Source organism: Peromyscus maniculatus, chromosome 8 (genome assembly GCF_049852395.1).
Source record: "Peromyscus maniculatus bairdii isolate BWxNUB_F1_BW_parent chromosome 8, HU_Pman_BW_mat_3.1, whole genome shotgun sequence".
NCBI classification, from domain to species: Eukaryota; Metazoa; Chordata; class Mammalia; order Rodentia; family Cricetidae; genus Peromyscus; species Peromyscus maniculatus.
The window spans coordinates 62,918,383-62,935,928 of record NC_134859.1 but is presented as its reverse complement, the minus strand read 5'-3'; the positions used below and the strand labels follow the sequence as shown (position 1 = coordinate 62,935,928).

At 44.8% G+C, this 17,546-nt stretch overlaps 1 protein-coding gene across 5 annotated transcripts in view; it reads left to right on the top strand.

Moving 5' to 3' along the window:
* Efcab5 (EF-hand calcium binding domain 5) overlaps positions 1-17,546 on the top strand; it is a 133,953-nt gene that overhangs the window by 109,597 nt on the left and 6,810 nt on the right. For all 5 annotated transcript variants that reach the window (XM_076577575.1, XM_076577577.1, XM_076577576.1 and 2 more), the window contains exons 18-22: positions 107-259; positions 3,764-3,864; positions 4,979-5,232; positions 7,060-7,346; positions 8,902-8,998. In XM_076577575.1, coding sequence (XP_076433690.1) covers positions 107-259; positions 3,764-3,864; positions 4,979-5,232; positions 7,060-7,346; positions 8,902-8,998 — 892 coding nt within the window. The remainder of the gene's footprint in view (positions 1-106; positions 260-3,763; positions 3,865-4,978; positions 5,233-7,059; positions 7,347-8,901; positions 8,999-17,546) is intronic.

The window sequence follows — 17,546 nt, the reverse complement described above, 5'->3', positions numbered from 1 at the left end:
TGAGAACTGATTTTTAAGTAATTTGTTGGTCATAAACTTAAGAGACAGTTATTACTGACCACTTTGCAGTTTAAAAAAACGCAAGTTGAGTTGTCTGTCTTCACAGGGTGTTGCCAAGGCCTTCAGCAATGCCTATCACCACGTCCACAGCAGGGAGCACATCCTGCACACGGTCATCACTGGCATCAGGTGGCTCTTCAGTGTCACATCCGGCATCGCCTCCATCACCACGTTCTTTATTGAACCTAGCTCTGAACAGGTAGGCAACATTGAAAACATAACTTTTCAATGTTATACAGTTATTAAATATTAGTGTCTTGTTAATACTTCAGAGTCCTATCATCAGGGATGTGGCTCAGTGGTAGATCACTTGCCAGGAAGCTCAAGGCTCTGGGTTAGATCTCAGAACCACACACACAAAAAGCACAACAAAATTATGACCCCAACTCAAAACTCTCAGTTTCACATAAGAAGAATCTATTACAAATGGCCTTAGGCAAAAAAGAGTATCTTTGAACCAAATGAAGAAGGAGCAAGAGTCGGCTGGGGAGCTGGTTCAGAGCACACAGACACTTTTTTACAGGTGTGACGAGTTCAATCCCCGGATCCAACTACTGAGACTTGTCTTCTGATCTCCACACGTGTGGCACACATAACCTGCACACACACGTTTGTGGATGAGCAAGACAGTGAGGGAGAATTTAGCTGGTCTCCAGTATGACCAGATCCAGGACAGACTTTCTCCATAAGGCAAGTGAGATACTTAGGGGGAAAATAGATAAAGAAAATGTGGTATATTTACAGAAGGTTTTACTCAGTTGTTTTAAAAAATAATCATAACATCATGAAATCTGCAGACAAATGGGTGGAACTAGAAAAAAATCATCCTGAGTGAGGTAACCTAGACCTAGAAAGACAAACATGATCTGTACTCACTTATAAGTGGATATTAGCTGGAAAGGAAGGGATAATCATGCTACAATCACAGACTCAGAGAAGCTAAGTAACAAGGAGGTCTCAAGGTTTTGTGTGTGTGTGTGTGTGTGTGTGTGTGTGTGTGTGTGTGTGTGTGTGTGTGGTGGGGGAGATGCATGAATCTCCCTGGGAAGGGGAAATAGAATAGATGTCTAGAGTGGACTGGAGGTGGGTGGGGACGGGAATAGGATGGGTCAGGTGGGAATGGGATGAAGAGAGAGTACTGGGAAGATGACCGGAACTGGGGAGGGGCATTTCAGGGTGACGTAGAAACCTAGTATAACGGAAACTTCCAGGAATCTATGGGGGTGACCCTAGCTAAGACTCCTATTAATGGGGGATACAGAGCCTGTACTGGCCATCTCCTGTAACCAGGCAAGGCTTCCAGTGGAGAGACTGGGACATCAACCCAGCCACAAAATCTTGAACCTACAATTTGTCCTGCCTGCAAGGCTGCTGGGGTCAAGGTGCTGCAGAACTTGTGTGGGTGACCAAGGTCCAGCTTGAGAACCATGCCGTGAGAGGGCGCCTTCCTCTGACACTGTGTGGAGGGCCAGGAACCAGAGGCTAGACAGCCCAGAGGCCTAAGATAGAACCAAACGTGACTGGCAATAAAGTGATTAATTAATTAATTAAAATGATACTATGCTATACTTGTAGACAGGAGACTAGCATAATTGTCATCAGAGAGGCTTCATTTAGCAACTGATAGGAGCAGAGATCCACAGCCAAACATTAGGTGGAGCTTAGGGAACCCTGCAGGAGAGCAGGAGGCAGGAGGAGGGTCAAAGCCACCATAAGGAAACCCACAGAATCAACTAACCAGGGTTCCTAGGGGCTCACTGAGACTGAACCGACAATCAGGGAACCTGCATGGATCTGAACTAAGCCCTCTGCTCCTATGGTTGTATAGCTTGGTCTTCTTGTGGGACTCCTAACAATGGGAGTGGGGTTGTCTCTGACCCTTTTGCCTGCTTTTAGGACCCTTTCCCTCCTACTAGGTTGCTTCATCCAACCTTAGTATTAGGGGAGGTGCCTAGTCTTATTGCACCTTGATATGCCATGTTTGGTTGATATCCTGGGAGACCTGTCCTTTTCTGAAGGGAAATGGAGGAGGAGTGGATCGGGGAAAGGGAAGGTGGTGGGGAGGGGCAGGGAGAGAGGAGGGAGGGGAAACTCGGTTGGGGTGTAATGTATGAGAGAAGAATAAATCATAAATACATAAATAAATATTCTTTCTTTCCCCAATTAAAGCATTATGTTTGTAAGAGCAGATTAGTTTGTGTATATAATGAAAACATGGCAGTTAATAATAGCACAGTAGTCTTGAATCTGAGCCGAGGTGTTTCAGGTGGTGTTCCTTGGTGTTGTATGGCATGACATGGTGCACATATTGTGTGTCACATGATGGAACATGGGCAAAGGCTGCTGGAAACATCTCCATTCATTTTGATTTTGAATCAATGATGAAAATTTTATGTACCTCCTCCTACATTTGATGGGTTGCAACTTACATCTAAGATGTGTCCTAAAGGTTGAAAACTGCTTAGAAGTCCGGGAAACAAAGATGTTCGCAGAGAATGAAGAAGAATGTTGGTGAGGAAGGAGGAGAATGGGGGAGAGGGGGGAGTCGGGTCCTAAAAGCCACAAGAAGTGAGTGTTATGCTGGAGAGATGACTCTGTGGTTAGGGGCACACCCTGCTCTTGCAGAGGACAGGGGTTCAATTCCTAGAACCCACATCGGATGACTCACAGTCACCTGTAACTCCAGCTTCAGGGGTTCTGATGCCTCTGGCCTCTGAAGGCACTTTCACTCAAAGGTACATACCCACACATAGATACACATAATTAAAAATAAAAATAAATCTGAAAAAGAAAAAAAAAGAAGTGCCCAGTGTGGTGACACACACCTTTAGTTCCAGCACTGGAAAGGCAGAGACGGGTGGATCTTCATGAGTTCAAGGCCAGCCTGGTCTACATAGCTAGTCCCAACCAAAGTAATATAGTAAGACCCTGTCTCTTATAAAAATGTGAATGTTCAACAAATAAAATGTTGCCAAACAGTAGACGATGCCCAGTATTTGACCAATAGATTCGAAAATGACTCACTCAGAACCTTGACAAGAATAGATATAGCGAAGTAGTAGGGACAATGACCTTATTGAATATTTTTTATTGCACTTATTTTCCATAAGCTTTTACATACTTTATGAATGTTTTACAATGCTTTTTGTTGTTGTTTATTGCGATAACATCTTACCTGGGCTGGCTTGGAATTCACTGTGTAACCAAGACTAACCTTAATTTATGGTCCTCCCATCTCCACCTCCCAAGTGCTGGGGATTACAGGCATGCACTACCATAGCAGGCCTGCAAATGCACATTCTAATATGAGAAACACTATAAACACACAGCTTAGCCAGGTGTGGTGGCACATGCTTCTAATCCTTGTACTCAGGAGGCAGAGACAAAGTGATCGTTATGAGTCCGAGGCCAGCCCGGTCTACATAGGGAGTTCCACACCAGCCAGGGTTACTTAGCAAAACCCTGTCTCAAAACAAAACAAACAACAAGAAAAAAACAAACACACAGCTTTTTCAGATACAGAAATAATCTTATTCTTTTGAAATTTTTCACTTTTGGAATATTATTCTTTAATGGCTCAGAAGATGTACAATGTCAATATCCTTAAAGCCAGAACTCATCTAAACTTACCTAGTTTTTCTCTCTTTATCCAGCTCCAAAAGTCCAATTACTGTTTTCAGATGAGATCTCTTCTCTTTTTCAGGAAGACTATGTTTTACGCAAAATGATGGTCACAGAGTATCTCGGTCTAACAGAAATCCATACAGAACCCCCAACCATTTCGAGGAAGTCGAGCATCTTCAGGTATAAGACACATCTGGTCCACCTGACTGGTGTGATCACAGAGCTGAAGACACAGCTTCTGCCTTTCTTAGCGCACGTGCTCTAAGAGCCCATTTATTATTTTTTAAATTTTCCAGACAACACTTCCTTTGCTCTAGTTCTATGATCGTTAGAAGGCATGCATTCTTCTCATCGCAGGCACCAACAGGAGAGGCAGCATGTCTAAAAGAGATGTGCCTGCCTCACTAGAGAAGGAAGCAGCCTCTACATTTCCATGAAAATCTCAGTCTCTCACTGAAGCGGGTGTTGCAGCCCCGCTGCCCAGATCCCCAGCATGCCTCTCTCCGGCCAGATGCTGTAGCCACTGCTACAGCTTTGCTGCAGGGAAACTTTCTCTAAGGAAACACTCTGAAGTGATTTGAGCCCCTTAGGAGCTACCCAGGATTTCCCTGAACTCCCCCATCCCAGACCCCCCACCACACACCATTGACAGCCAATGACAGACTAGGGCTAGGATGCAAAAGCCCCCGCTTGCCTTAGAAGAAGACTTAGTCTTTGGTACAGTTGACATCCCAGATCTCCTCCTGGGGACCAGGCTGGGCAGGCTGGATCTGCACGCACTTAGCTTCCCCTTATCTGCCCATGCTTCCTCAGTCCCCTGGTTTCTCCAGGGAGCACTTCCTCATAAGCATCTGCTTATTGTCTGAGGCTCTGCTTCTAGGGAACCTTCCAGCATTCATCTAACACATTTTAGACTATCAGTACATTAAAACAAAAACAAAAACAAAAACAAAAAACAACTAACCAGATAAGTATGACCACCAGCGGTCAGCCAGTAAAGAGAAGTCTCATGATGCAGACCAACCTGGGGCTGCTACCTCAGGTGATCTTGTCAGGGAAGGCTCTCTGCTGAAGGGATGTTCATGAAGAGAAGCATCCAACTGAGTCAAGCCAAAGGACAGTCACGTGAAAGTGATGGGTACAGCACCCTAGGCAAATGATAGAACGATGGCGGGCGCATTGGGGCAAGGCGGGCGCACTTGGGCGAGGCGGGCATAAGGGAGTAATTCAACTTGGTGGATGCTGTAAGCAGGCTGATGTGTGACAGACCCGTGCTTGTTTGGTTTGGTTTCAGAGATTTTCTCTTTAAGTGCACAGACACTTCAGAAGTTATCTTGGCTTCTAGCAGTGGAGAAACCCACATTGTAATTCCACTTCGCCAAAGAACAAGAGAGGCTATGGGAGTCCTCGATGTTAACATCGGCCAGACTAGGATGTTGATGTATCAAGAATACAAAGATCTACAGAAAATGACGAAGATGATCCAAAATGCCTGCGATGAAATACTGGGCGAATTATCTGGAGAAATCAAGAAAAACGAGGTCATAGGTATTGTGGATATGCTAACAGTCTGGATTCATGGTTTGCTTGGAGGAAATCATAGACACTGAGATGAAGGATGTAGTTTCCAGAGTTGATCATTTCACTATGGAGATCTTTCCATGTGAAAAGAATCCCTTTGGGCAGGCTTACCCTGGTGGGTATGTATGCTCTATAACCCAGCAAAGGGCAAACACACCACCATCTCAGTTAGGACCTTACAGTTAGAAGGTAAGAGGACCCATCTGCTGTGAAACGTGTCAAATCTGCACGTTCATTGCCTTCGCCATACACTTATGAGGGCAATAGTGGTAACCCATTTCACAGGCACAGAAAGTGAGTCAGTAAAAATAAACAACAGATGGGAAAAGCTGGACTCAAACTTGGTTTTGGCTGTTTTTTTCCACAATTTTTCACAGCATCAAATAATTTGAACATCTTGTTTTACAGATTAAAGAGCTAAAACCTACAAAGCTAAAGTGAATTTCCAAGTTTCAATACCAAGCCACTGGCTGGGCCAAGCCCAGTCCCCTGGTTCTTGGAACTCTATGTACTCTAGGCTACCCTTTGTACTGTGTACCCTAGGCTACCCTTTGTACTGTGTACCCTAGGCTACCCTTTGTACTGTGCACCCTAGGCTACCCTTTGTACTGTGCACCCTAGGCTACCCTTTGTACTGTGTACCCTAGGCTACCCTTAGCACAATATCATCTTAGAGAGTGGGTGAGAAGAAAGCGCATGAAAAACTCTCAGCGAGAATGAACTGGACAGATTTACAGGAACAAGGGTGGGATTAAGTGGAATGACCTATAGCTGTAACATAGAGTGTGTAGAAGGACAAAGACCAAGTGTGGCGACACCGGCCTGTGATCCCAGCTACTGCAGAGGCTGATGCAGGAGGATCACTTAAGATGAGAAAGAAAATAAAGGAGGGAGGGGGAAGGGAAGAAAGAAGACACAAGCCCTGCAAGTGTCAGGTATGTGCAGATTCTGAGATCAAGCAGCTTTTATTCGAAGCCCTGGGGATTAACCCCAGAGACAAGGCAGGTACTCTCCGCTAAGCTCTATCCCTAGCCCTATTTTTCATTTTTACTTTGAGACAAAGTCTCACTACATTGTCCAAGCTGGCCTTGAGCTTACTATAAAGTTCATGGAAGACCTTGAACTCATAACTCCCGGCCTCAGCCTTCCACATAGCTGGGATTATAAGCCTGCAGTACCAGGCCCAACAAGACTAAGTACTCATTCCTTTAATTCCAGGTCTCATCAAAGAAGTAGGGATTGACCCTATTCCCATAAAAGAATATCTATATCTATCTATCTATATATATATGTATATATATACATGTATATATATATGTATATACGTATGTATGTATATATTCAAAGGACAATATAATTAGTAATGGAGAAAGTCTTTAAACTAAGCCCTAACTATAAAACTCAGATTTTTGGATTGGTTTTTTTCCCTTCAATTTTTTTTTTTTTTTTTTGGTTTTTCGAGACAGGGTTTCTCTGTGTAGCTTTGGTGCCTTTCCTGGAACTCACTCTGTAGACCAGGCTGGCCTCGAACTCACAGAGATCCGCCTGGCTCTGCCTCCCGAGTGCTGGGATTAAAGGCGTGCGCCACCACTGCCTGGCTCCCTTAAATTTTTAATCCCTAAATGATACATCAGATATAATTCTATTTTGCTTTTTTATTTCATGATTAGAGAAACTAAAATTTCTTGAGATGGTGGGACATGAATCTCTTTTGCTTGAAGAAATAGTTTACTTTAATATCCTCGGACTCCTGTAAGAGAATAACCTCTACAGTCAGCGCGTGTGTAATTGCAGAGATGGAAAAGGCAGGAGAAGTCACGCGGGCAGGCGTCCTCTTCTTCCGGGTCATGCTGCAGGAGCTTCGGGAGTGCCTCCAGCTCCTCACTTCCATGGACTTTGTGTCTCTGCTGCTCTATGAGCACAGATCTCGCCAGGACGTGATGCTCTCTTCAGACATCGGTTCCCAGGATATAGACGCCAACGTGGTCCTTGTGCACGACATCCTGAAAGGATCTATCTTGTTCTCTCAGCAGGAGATAGAAACTTCCAGTGACTTGGAAGAGTGGGAAAAGTGGAAGTTTGTGAGTTTGGGGTGACCTTTGTGAGTTTGGGGTGTCTTTTTGTGAGTTTGGGGTGACTTTGTGAGTTTGGGGTGTCTTTTTGTGAGTTTGGGGTGACTTTTGTGAGTTTGGGGTGGCTTTTTGTGAGTTTGGAGGTGGCTTTTTGTGAGTTTGGGGTATCTTTTTGTGAGTTTGGGGTGTCTTTGTGAGTTTGGGGTGTCTTTTGTGAGTTTGGGGTGACTTGTGAGTTTGGGGTGTCTTTTTGTGAGTTTGGGGTGACTTTTGTGAGTTTGGGGTGTCTTTTTGTGAGTTTGGAGTGTCTTTTTGTGAGTTTGGGGTGTCTTTTTGTGAGTTTGGGGTGTCTTTTTGTGAGTTTGGAGTGTCTTTTTGTGAGTTTGGGGTGTCTTTTTGTGAGTTTGGGGTGTCTTTTTGTGAGTTTGGGGTGACTTTTGTGAGTTTGGGGTGTCTTTTTGTGAGTTTGGGGTGACTTTTGTGAGTCTGGGGTGTCTTTTTGTGAGTTTGGGGTGTTTTTTGTGAGTTTGGAGTGTCTTTTGTGAGTTTTGGGGTGTTTTTTTTTTAATTTTTGGTATACAAATTATAACAGCAGAACTCACAGGTATACAAGATGCAAGAACCTTCTCAAAGGAAAGACCCTCATGACCCACCTCTGTGTTCACAGACAACACAAGTGACATCTCAAAAGCCCATGTTTTGTATACTTTCTCACAAGCCCTGTCCCCAAAACACATACCTCAAAGCTAACCATGATCTTGACATCCAACAGCAGCGATCCATTTTTTTTTTTTAGTTCTTCACATGTTTATTCTTTTATCATATATGTTTAGTATTGTAGTGGGTTGTATGTAGTGATTTTTTTTATTACGAGATTTTCTATTCATTTTACATATCAACCTCAGATTCCCCTATCCTCCCTCCTCCCCCCCCCCACAGTCTCCCTCCCCAATCTATCCTCCATTCCCACCTCCTCCAAGGCAAGGTCTCCCATGGGGAGTCAGCAAAGCCTGGTACATTCAGTTGAGGCATCAAAAGGCAGAGAGAGAGCACCCAAATTAGCAAAATCAGAAATGAAAAGGGAGACGTAACAACAGACAACGAGGAAATCCAGAGAATCATCAGATCATACTTCAAAAACCTGTACTCCACAACATTGGAAAATCTAAAAGAAATGGACAATTTTCTGGATAGGCACCACATACCTAAGTTAAATCAAGACCAGATAAACTATTTAAATAGACCAATAACACCTAAGGAAATAGAAACAGTCATTAAAAGTCTCCCAATCAAAAAAAGCCCAGGACCAGATGATTTCAATGCAGAATTCTACCAGATCTTCAAAGAAGAGTTAATACCAATACTTTTTAAAGTGTTCCACACAATAGTAACAGAAGGAACGTTATCAAATTCCTTTTAGGAAGCTACAGTTACTCTGATTCCCAAGCAGAGATCCATTCTGCCTGTTGAGAACGTTCCTGTGTGGGATTGTGGAAGCTAGGGGGCTGGGCTCTGTGTTTCTGCTGGGTGATCACATAACTTTTCTTTTGTTCTTTCTTCACAGTACATTAACAAGTACTTAGTTGAGGATCTTTGTGTGTTTGATCCAACTGCTATCGATATGAACGTTAACGTAGAGCTTGTTATGGACTATGTCCTAGGTAAGATTCTGCCTAATAATTTAAATATATAAGCAGAAAAAAAAAACTGTGAGAGATTTCCATTATAGTAAAACAAATGGTTCTTAAATTGAGTTTACATAAAAATTTCCTCTATCCCCTAAGGGATCCATGCCACACTTGAATTCAAAGGTATGTCTGTCTCCCCTTACAGCCCACGTGTGTTCCTTACCCAAAATGTACTCATTCCATGACTACATTACTCAAAGCTTGTTTATAGCTCTCACTACCGAGGAAGCTGAGTGCGGAGGATCACTTCAGTCCAGACAGCCAGGGCAGCCAGACGCTGCAAACCTTCATCTCAAAGCAAACAGTGAGAAATGGAACATTAAGCAAAAAACTTTCTGGTTTTAGCTCCAATAAAGAGGCCTGGCTTTTAAGGTTGTGTTCAAGGGAATCAGTAACAACAGCAATAACAAGAGTGGATACTGTCCCCTGTCTGCCGTGTGTGTGTGTGTGTGTGTGTGTGTGTGTGTGTGTGTGTGTGTGTGTGTGTGTATTGAACATGCTAGGCACACACTCTGCCCCTAAGCTAGACCCCTACCCTCTTTACCTTTTCTTTTGAGAGTCTCACTAAGTTGCCTAGGCTGTTCTTGAACTCTAAAACCCAGGCAGGCCTTGAACTTGCAATCCTCCTGCCTCGGCTCTTCTGAGTGGCTAGGACTACAACTTGTCCCCTGTATACTTTTATGTACTTCTTCTAATCTGAGGACTTTGAAGTCCAGAGAAGTGAAGTGTGCATCCGGGCCCCTGTCTCCAAGCCCAGCCTCCCTCCAGTCTCTGGCTCTTCCTTTGGAGAGAGTTAGCACGCACTGCAGCACCACCCTCCCGTGTGTGACCAGTTTGTCTAACTGGAGTTCTCCCCAAGACCTTACTCCTCTTTGGTCCCCACCAACCTGCCAGCCCCGCAGCCTCGAGCCAGACCTTGCTGCCAGGGTTCCTTGTGTTCCCGAGTGAAGGTCCCCTTCTTGGACAAGGACATAGACACCCAGCGATCTTCAATGCAGACCCTCTGTCATAAAGAATAAGGATGAAGAGCAGCCCTTGCCATTCTACACCCTGCAGGTGCACCCATAATAAGCCCATCCCCCACCCAGGAGAGGCAAAAGGCTCCTTCTGTGGCACCAACGCCTCAAAGGAATCCTTCAGGCTCTGTCTCAAATTTGCCTGTTAGAGCCACCTGCAGTTGCCCGCTCTGCTCAGAACGCATGCAAATTTCCACCGCTTGCCCCGACTTTGAACTCTAGCCTTTCCCTCAGCAGCCTTGACCATGGAAGTACTGCCCAGGGCGTTTTGCTTTTCAATAGTGCCCTCTGGTGGCAGTAATCAGAACTTCAGGTAACCGAATGGGACACAGCCAAAACCCAACAAAAGGCTTCCCTTTTATGCAACCAGCAACTCTTTCATGTTATCAGTCTCTGTAGCAATCAACCAAGTTCATAGGTCACCAGATATCAACCCTCTCTCATTTAGATGAAGTTATATCAAGGAAGTCTAAGTTTCGTGTTTAAGGGAAGGGAAAGAGTTCTTTGGGCACCTCTTTCTGTTTGTGTTAGGAGAGAACCCTTGGGGCAGGACAATCTGTTAGTGTTCATGATTTGTGTGGCCTTCTTGTAACGTTAAGAAAAGCTCCTATTCAGGAAGCCCACTCCGCATGAGATGGCACCAGCAATGTCTGCAGGTTCTGCCTGGAACTTGGGCTGCTAGGCAGAGCGTGAGGCCTGAGGTGTGGTTGATAGACCCAGTGGCACCCCACTGGAGAAAATTGACTTTCCCTTCCCTGGCAGGTACCATTTAAAATAGCTTCTTGGTTAGAGTGGGACTTTGTGTCCACTTCCCCTTCCCAGGGCTGGGTTTTGTCTAGCTTGAACCTGGGGAGGGGGGGAGCTATCACAGGGTCAGTGTGTTCTGTCACGGTCTGTGTGTGCTGTGATGGTCTGTGTGTGCTGTGATGGTCTGTGTGTGCTGTCACGGTCTGTGTGTGCTGTCACGGTCTGTGTGTGCTGTGATGGTCTGTGTGTGCTGTCACAGTCTGTGTGTGCTGTGATGGTCTGTGTGTGCTGTCACGGTCTGTGTGTGCTGTGATGGTCTGTGTGTGCTGTCACAGTCTGTGTGTGCTGTGATGGTCTGTGTGTGCTGTGATGGTCTGTGTGTGCTGTGATGGTTTGTGTGTGCTGTGATGGTCTGTGTGTGCTGTGATGGTCTGTGTGTGCTGTCATGGTCTGTGTGTGCTGTCATGGTCTGTGTGTGTGCTGTCACAGTCTCTGTGAGTTCATGTGTCTCAGCCCTGTTGTATCTGGAAGACGTTGATGTCTTGGAGTCGGCCATCACCTCTGGCTCTGACAGTCTTTCTCCCTCCTCTTCCTCATAGGTCCTTGAGCCTTGGGAAGAGTTTATGTAAATGTCCCGGTTAGGACTGGGTGTTCAAAGCCTCTCACTCTCCGCACAGTATCCTGACAACTGTGTTCTGTCTTCTTACTTCTTCCTTAGTGCTGGGTCTCTGACCCAGGGTCCACCTTTAGCTAAGTAAACACTCTGCCACTGAGCCCTCCTCCAGCGGTAGTTTCCTGGAAAGACTGCATGACGGTACATAATCCGGGTATTCCATGTCTGAAAATGTTTGCATTTAGCCCTCGTACTTGATATGGACTTTGCTGAGGAAAATCATTTTGAAGACATTTAGGAGTTGGAGACTTCAGAGGTTAAGTTTTTAGTCCTCTCGCTCTTTAAAGGTCACCAGATTAGAGGAAACTCTCTAACTTGAGACATAGAGACCACTGTCTTTTTTTAAAAATTGAGGTGCCAAGCTAAAGTTGAGGGTCATTTTGTTAGAGTTCTTGCCAAGCATGTGCATGTAGTATCAATGCCCCACACCACAGAAAAGGAGGCATGGCGGCACAGGTCTGCAATACCAGACCTTGGCAGGTAGAGGCAGAAGAATCTTTTCTTTTTCCCAGATTTATGTATTTATTATTTATACAGCATTCTGTCTGCATGTCAGAAGAGGGCGCCAAATCTCATTACAGATGGTTGTGAGCCACCATGTGATTGCTGGGAATTGAACTCAGGTCCTCTGGAAGAATAGTCAGTGCTCTTAACCTCTGAGCCATCTCTCCAGCCCTAATCAGAGGAATTTTAAGTCAAGGTCATCCTCAGTTACATAACAAGTTCAAGCCAACCTGGAGTATATGAAATCCTATCTAAAAAAAAGAAAGAAAGAAAGAAAGGAAAGGAAAGGAAAGGAAAAGGAAAAGAAAAGGAAACATAGACCACACATCACACACTTCGGATATCACAGCTTGGTGGTTTGGTTAATCCACCAAGTTGTGCAATCATCACCACTGTCTAATTTTATGACGTTTTCAAAAGAAGCTGTAGCCCTGTCAGTACTCATTCCCTCTTTCCTCACTCTATCCCCTAGCATCTGCCGCTCTGCTTCCTGTCTGTTAGGATGTGCCCATCCAGACTTTGATATAAATGGGATTTTATAAGAGGTGGCCTTTGTATCTGGTTTCTTTCGCTCACTGTAGTGTTTTCAGGACTCACTTACATTTTGACGTATATTAGTTGTCCATTCCTTTCTTATGACTGAGTTATCTATATATTGGTAATCTGTATTTCACTTATCCATTTATCAGTTCTTGGGCCTCTGGGGTTTTGGTTTTTGGCTCTTGGGGTTATACCAGGAACATTTGTTTATAGTTTGTTTTTGAATGTGCATATTCTGTTCTCATGGGCATAGACCTTAGGAGTGAAATTGCTAGGTCATACAGTGGCTCTGTTTAACTTCTGTGGAAGCGTCTCTATGGCTTTTTAATGTCCAAGGTTACTACTGAGGTATTGGAAGCCTTTCTGGTTTCTGATTTTCCAAGCGTTCCCTTTGTCTTGCTTCTCCCTAGAAGCTATAGAATCATCCCTTTATCCCCAAAGTTGTGAAATTTCATAATGATAATCTTGGACATGGCTGTTTTCATCCATTGGTCTGGGTGCTTGCTGGGCCTTTTCAGTTGTGAAATCCAGGTCCTCGCCTCCTAGATAGCGACAGAGTATCAAGGTTGCTGTTATAACTGTGCAAGCCGCGCACTGCACGAAGGTGCCCCACTGAGGAGGTGAATGGCAGCTAAAAGCTAGCATGGATTTCACTTCCTGAGGCCACGCTGCGTCTGCTTGGAAGTGGCCTTTTTCTCCACAGGCCTTTTCTCTGCTCGGCCAGCTGCAGGACAGGTGACCTGGAGGCTGGTGCTGACTCTCCACTCCCTTTCCTATGTTCAGACATTGCTTCTCCTAGACTCGATCTTCAAAATCCTATTTTTTAGTGGCTAGAGTATAGCTCTGCAGATCTCTTACTAGCTTGCATGAAGCCCTGGGCTTGATCCCCAGCATCTTTTTTTTTTTTTTTTTTGGTTTTTCGAGACAGGGTTTCTCTGTGTAGCTTTGCGCCTTTCCTGGAACTCACTTGGTAGCCCAGGCTGGCCTCGAACTCACAGATATCCGCCTGGCTCTGCCTCCCGAGTGCTGGGATTAAAGGCGTGCGCCACCACCGCCCGACCCCAGCATCTTTAAATAGGTAACAAATGTCTCATTTCCTATCCTGTTTCCCATCTCTTTTGCTTTCCTTTCGGGTAGCTCAGTCTTCCCTGCTGAGTCTGTGGCTGGGGAGGCGGGTGTCTGATGGCGAAGAGCTCCCCTGTCTCTGTGCTCTAAACCCTCCCTGCCTTCAGTCTCTTGTTCACAGGTCAGGCATTGCTAATGGCATCTTGACGTTTTCCCCTCCCTGGAGTTTCTCCCCTTCCTTTCTCTTTTGGTGTTTGGATCTCTGTGTCTCTGATGGTTTGTTTAAGAGTTTAATTAATAACTTCCAGTATCTGTGCGTCTCTAACTTCTTTATCTTGAGCTATCAGCTTCCTGTGTGACAAGACTCTTCTGTTACTCTGTCTGGAGAGGACAGCGCCTATCTTCCCGAATTCTAGGGCCTAATGGGAAAGTCTGCAGGACCTCCACATTTAGAACACATCTTAGCATCCTCCCCATTTTCATCAGGGAACTGCCAGCTCGGTCTAATGCCCCACTCTGAAATGCTCTGTGTTATCCTGAGATATTACTAGAAGTGGGAGAGGAAGTCCCCCAGAGCTGTAATATGAGGAGGATTCCTAAGAACTCTGACTTTCTTGATCAGCATCTAGACACCTTTCTGAGTCCTGTGAAGTTCCTGGGATGTGCAGTAAGTTTGGTCCAGGCCTTCTCCATTGATGATGTAAGAGTCCACTTTCTCCTGTTACCATTGGCATTCATTCATCTCTGCTCACTTCTAAAACTTAATAGCTTCATCATTTGCTCAACCACTTTTTAAAAAGTGTTGACCATGTGCCAGACTCTGTTTTAGGACCTTGGGGAACAATAGTGAGTAAGCTGACTAAGGTCCACGCTCTCATGAAACTTACATGGCCATGGTGGCCCTGCCTGCTAACAGGAGAATCATCACCACCTAGCTAGTGTGAGCTCTTACCTAAAACAAAAACAAAACCCTACAGACCTTATCCATCCAGAGGAGAGCTGAGAATCAATGGCACCGAGCTGGGCTACAGCTCAGTGGCAGAGCACTGGCCTACAGGCACAAAGCTCCAGATTGCCTTTCCATAACACATACACATACACACACAGCAGTAAACATAATAAATATATGCCATGATAAAAAAAATACATGCTAAAATGGGTAAGCATGGTAAGGTGATTGAGTGCATTTGGGGGAGACAGGGAGGAAGCATGGGGTGGAGTTTTGTTTTCTCTTAGGTGATGGTGTGGCTCCCACCTAAGGTCTTGTTGTCTGAAGGAGTGCAGATATAAATAGTCAGATAGACCTTGTCAAAAGGTGAAACTGAGTCAAGGAAATCAGCTATATAGATAACTTCTGTGGAGTGTACTCCAGGCAGAGCATAGAGCGAATGCAAAGGCCGTATAAGGCAGGAATAGGCAGTGTGTTGAAATATTCAGGAGGACACTGTGTCAGGTGCAGAGTAAGAGAAACATATAAGATGGGGTTGGGGAGTGGGCTGATCCATCAGAGCCTCACACCGTCATAACATAATATGAGAATAGAATGTAAGCAGAAGTGTTTCATGACATGGCTATGCTTTGAAAGAATCACTCTGATGGCTAGAATAGTGGCTCATACTTCCAGCACTCAAAGGCTAAGTCAACCTGAGTTATATGGGAAGACCCCGTCTAAAAAAATAAAATAAAATAAAATAAGGAAATATAAGGAACTGGGCATGGCGATGCCAATTTTTAATTACAAAATTTGGAAGGCAGTCAGGCAGATCTATGTGAGTTCAAGGCCAGCTTGGCCTATATAGTGAGCTCCAGGCTACCCAAGACTACCTAGTTAGACCCTACTGAAAGAAAGAAATTGAAGGGAGGAAGGATGAAGGAAATAAAAGAACCATTCTGCTTCTGTGACGAAAGGGCCTTTCCAGGGTGGGGGTAGTCCAAGAGAACGCCCAGAGGAGCTGCTGCAGGAATTCACATGGGGATGGTCCTGACAGATGGTGAAAAGTGGTCGGAGGGTATATATAGTACAGATTTTGGTTAGAACCAAAATGTAACTCCACATCTTGGGTGTGAAATGTGAACAGAACAAGAGCCAAGGTGAACTATGGTTTGGGAGGATGGAGGAGCCATTAGTGAAATTAGAGAACACTGTAGGGAAGAGATTTGGTGCAGGGAGATGAAGAGTTCCAGTCTGGGGCTGGAAAGATGGCTCAGCTGCTTTAGCTTGCTGAGAGAGTCCTTGCTACTCTGGAGGAGGACTGATGTTTAGTTCCCAGCACCCACATCTGGTGTGGCTCACAACCACCTGTCACTCCAGTTCCTAGGAATCCAGTGCCCTATTCTGACCTCTGTAGGCACTCGTATGCATACACACAGGCACGTATATGCACATGCACAGATAAATGAGATAAATATTTTTAAAGCATTCGCATCTGGTGGCTGAGGTTGAGCTGTCTGTTGGGTATGTGAGCAGAGATGTGAGTAGGTAGCTACAAAAAGAACTCTGAGATTCTGAAGAAAGCTCTAGATGGGGATGTAAAATTGAGATTTATTGGCCAATAGATGATGTCTTACTTAGGGTTTCTATTGCTGCAAAGAGACAGCATGAGCACAGCAACTCTTATAAATGTTAAAAAAAAAAAAAACACTTAATCGGGATGGCTTACATTTTCAGAGGATTAGTCCACTATCATCATGGTGGGCAATGGTGGCATGCAGGCAGACATGGTGCTGGAGAAGGAGCTGAGAGTTCTACATCTTGACCTGCAGGCAACAGGAAGTGGTCTGAGACACTGGATGTATCTTGAGCATAGAAGACCTCAAAGCCACAGTGACACACTTCCTCTAACAAGGCCACACCTATTCCAAGAAAGCTATACATCCTAATAGTGCCACTCCCAGTGAGCTTATGGGGGCCAATACATTCAAACTACCACATTCCACTCCCTGGCCCCCATAAGCTTGTAACAGTACAATAGTGTAAAATGCATTTAGTCCAGTTTCGAAATTCCTCATAGTCTATCACAGTCTCAACAATATTTTAAAGTCCAAAGGTCAAAGTCTCTTCTAAGATTCATGCAGTCTCTTAACCATAATCCCCTATAAAACTGAAATTTAAAAAAACAGATCACATACTTCCAACATACAATGGAACAGGATATACATTACTGTTCCAAAACATAGGGAAGGCAGCATAATGAGGAAATACTGGACAAAAGCAAGACCAAAAAACAGCTGAGCAAACTCCAAACTCTGCATCTCCATGTCTGATGTCAAAATGCTCGTCAAATCTCCAACTCCTTTCAGCTTTGTTGACTGCAACACACTTTTTTCTCTTGGGCTGGTTCCACTCCGTTAGCAGCTTTTCTCAGCAGGTATCCCAAGACTCTGGCATCTCTAACATCTTGAGGTCTCCAAGTCAATCAGGCTTCTCCTTCACAGCTTCACACAATGGCCTCTCTGGGATATTCAGGGACACCCTGACACATGCCTGGCCTCAGTGGCTTTCCTTAGTCATGGAGGAAGATTCCTTAACCCCTTTCTTCTATCCTTGACTCTAAAGCCAGAAACATGTAGCCAAAGCTGCCAAGTTCAGCTGCTTGCCTAGGCTGGAACATGACCCCCTGGTTCAATTACATCTTCACAGGCTTTCTACTTCTCATGGTTTCCTTCACTACCTAAGCTTGACTGTCCTGGAGCTTGACCTGCAGACCAGGCCGGCCTTGCACTTAGAGATCTGCTTGCTTATGTCTTCAGAATGTTGGGATTAAAGATGTGTACCACACACCTGGCTCTAAATGTTTCTTTTAATTTCTTTTCACAAGTTGAAATCTTAGCTGGGTGAGATCTTGCCCTGAGGTCACCACTCCCTGTTTTCTATTTCTTAGTCTGCTTATCTCCTTGAACACAGGACTTAGCTCCAATCCACTTCCTGGTGCTCCTTTTTCCTCAAATTGTACATTTTGTATTTTTCCTTGTTCAT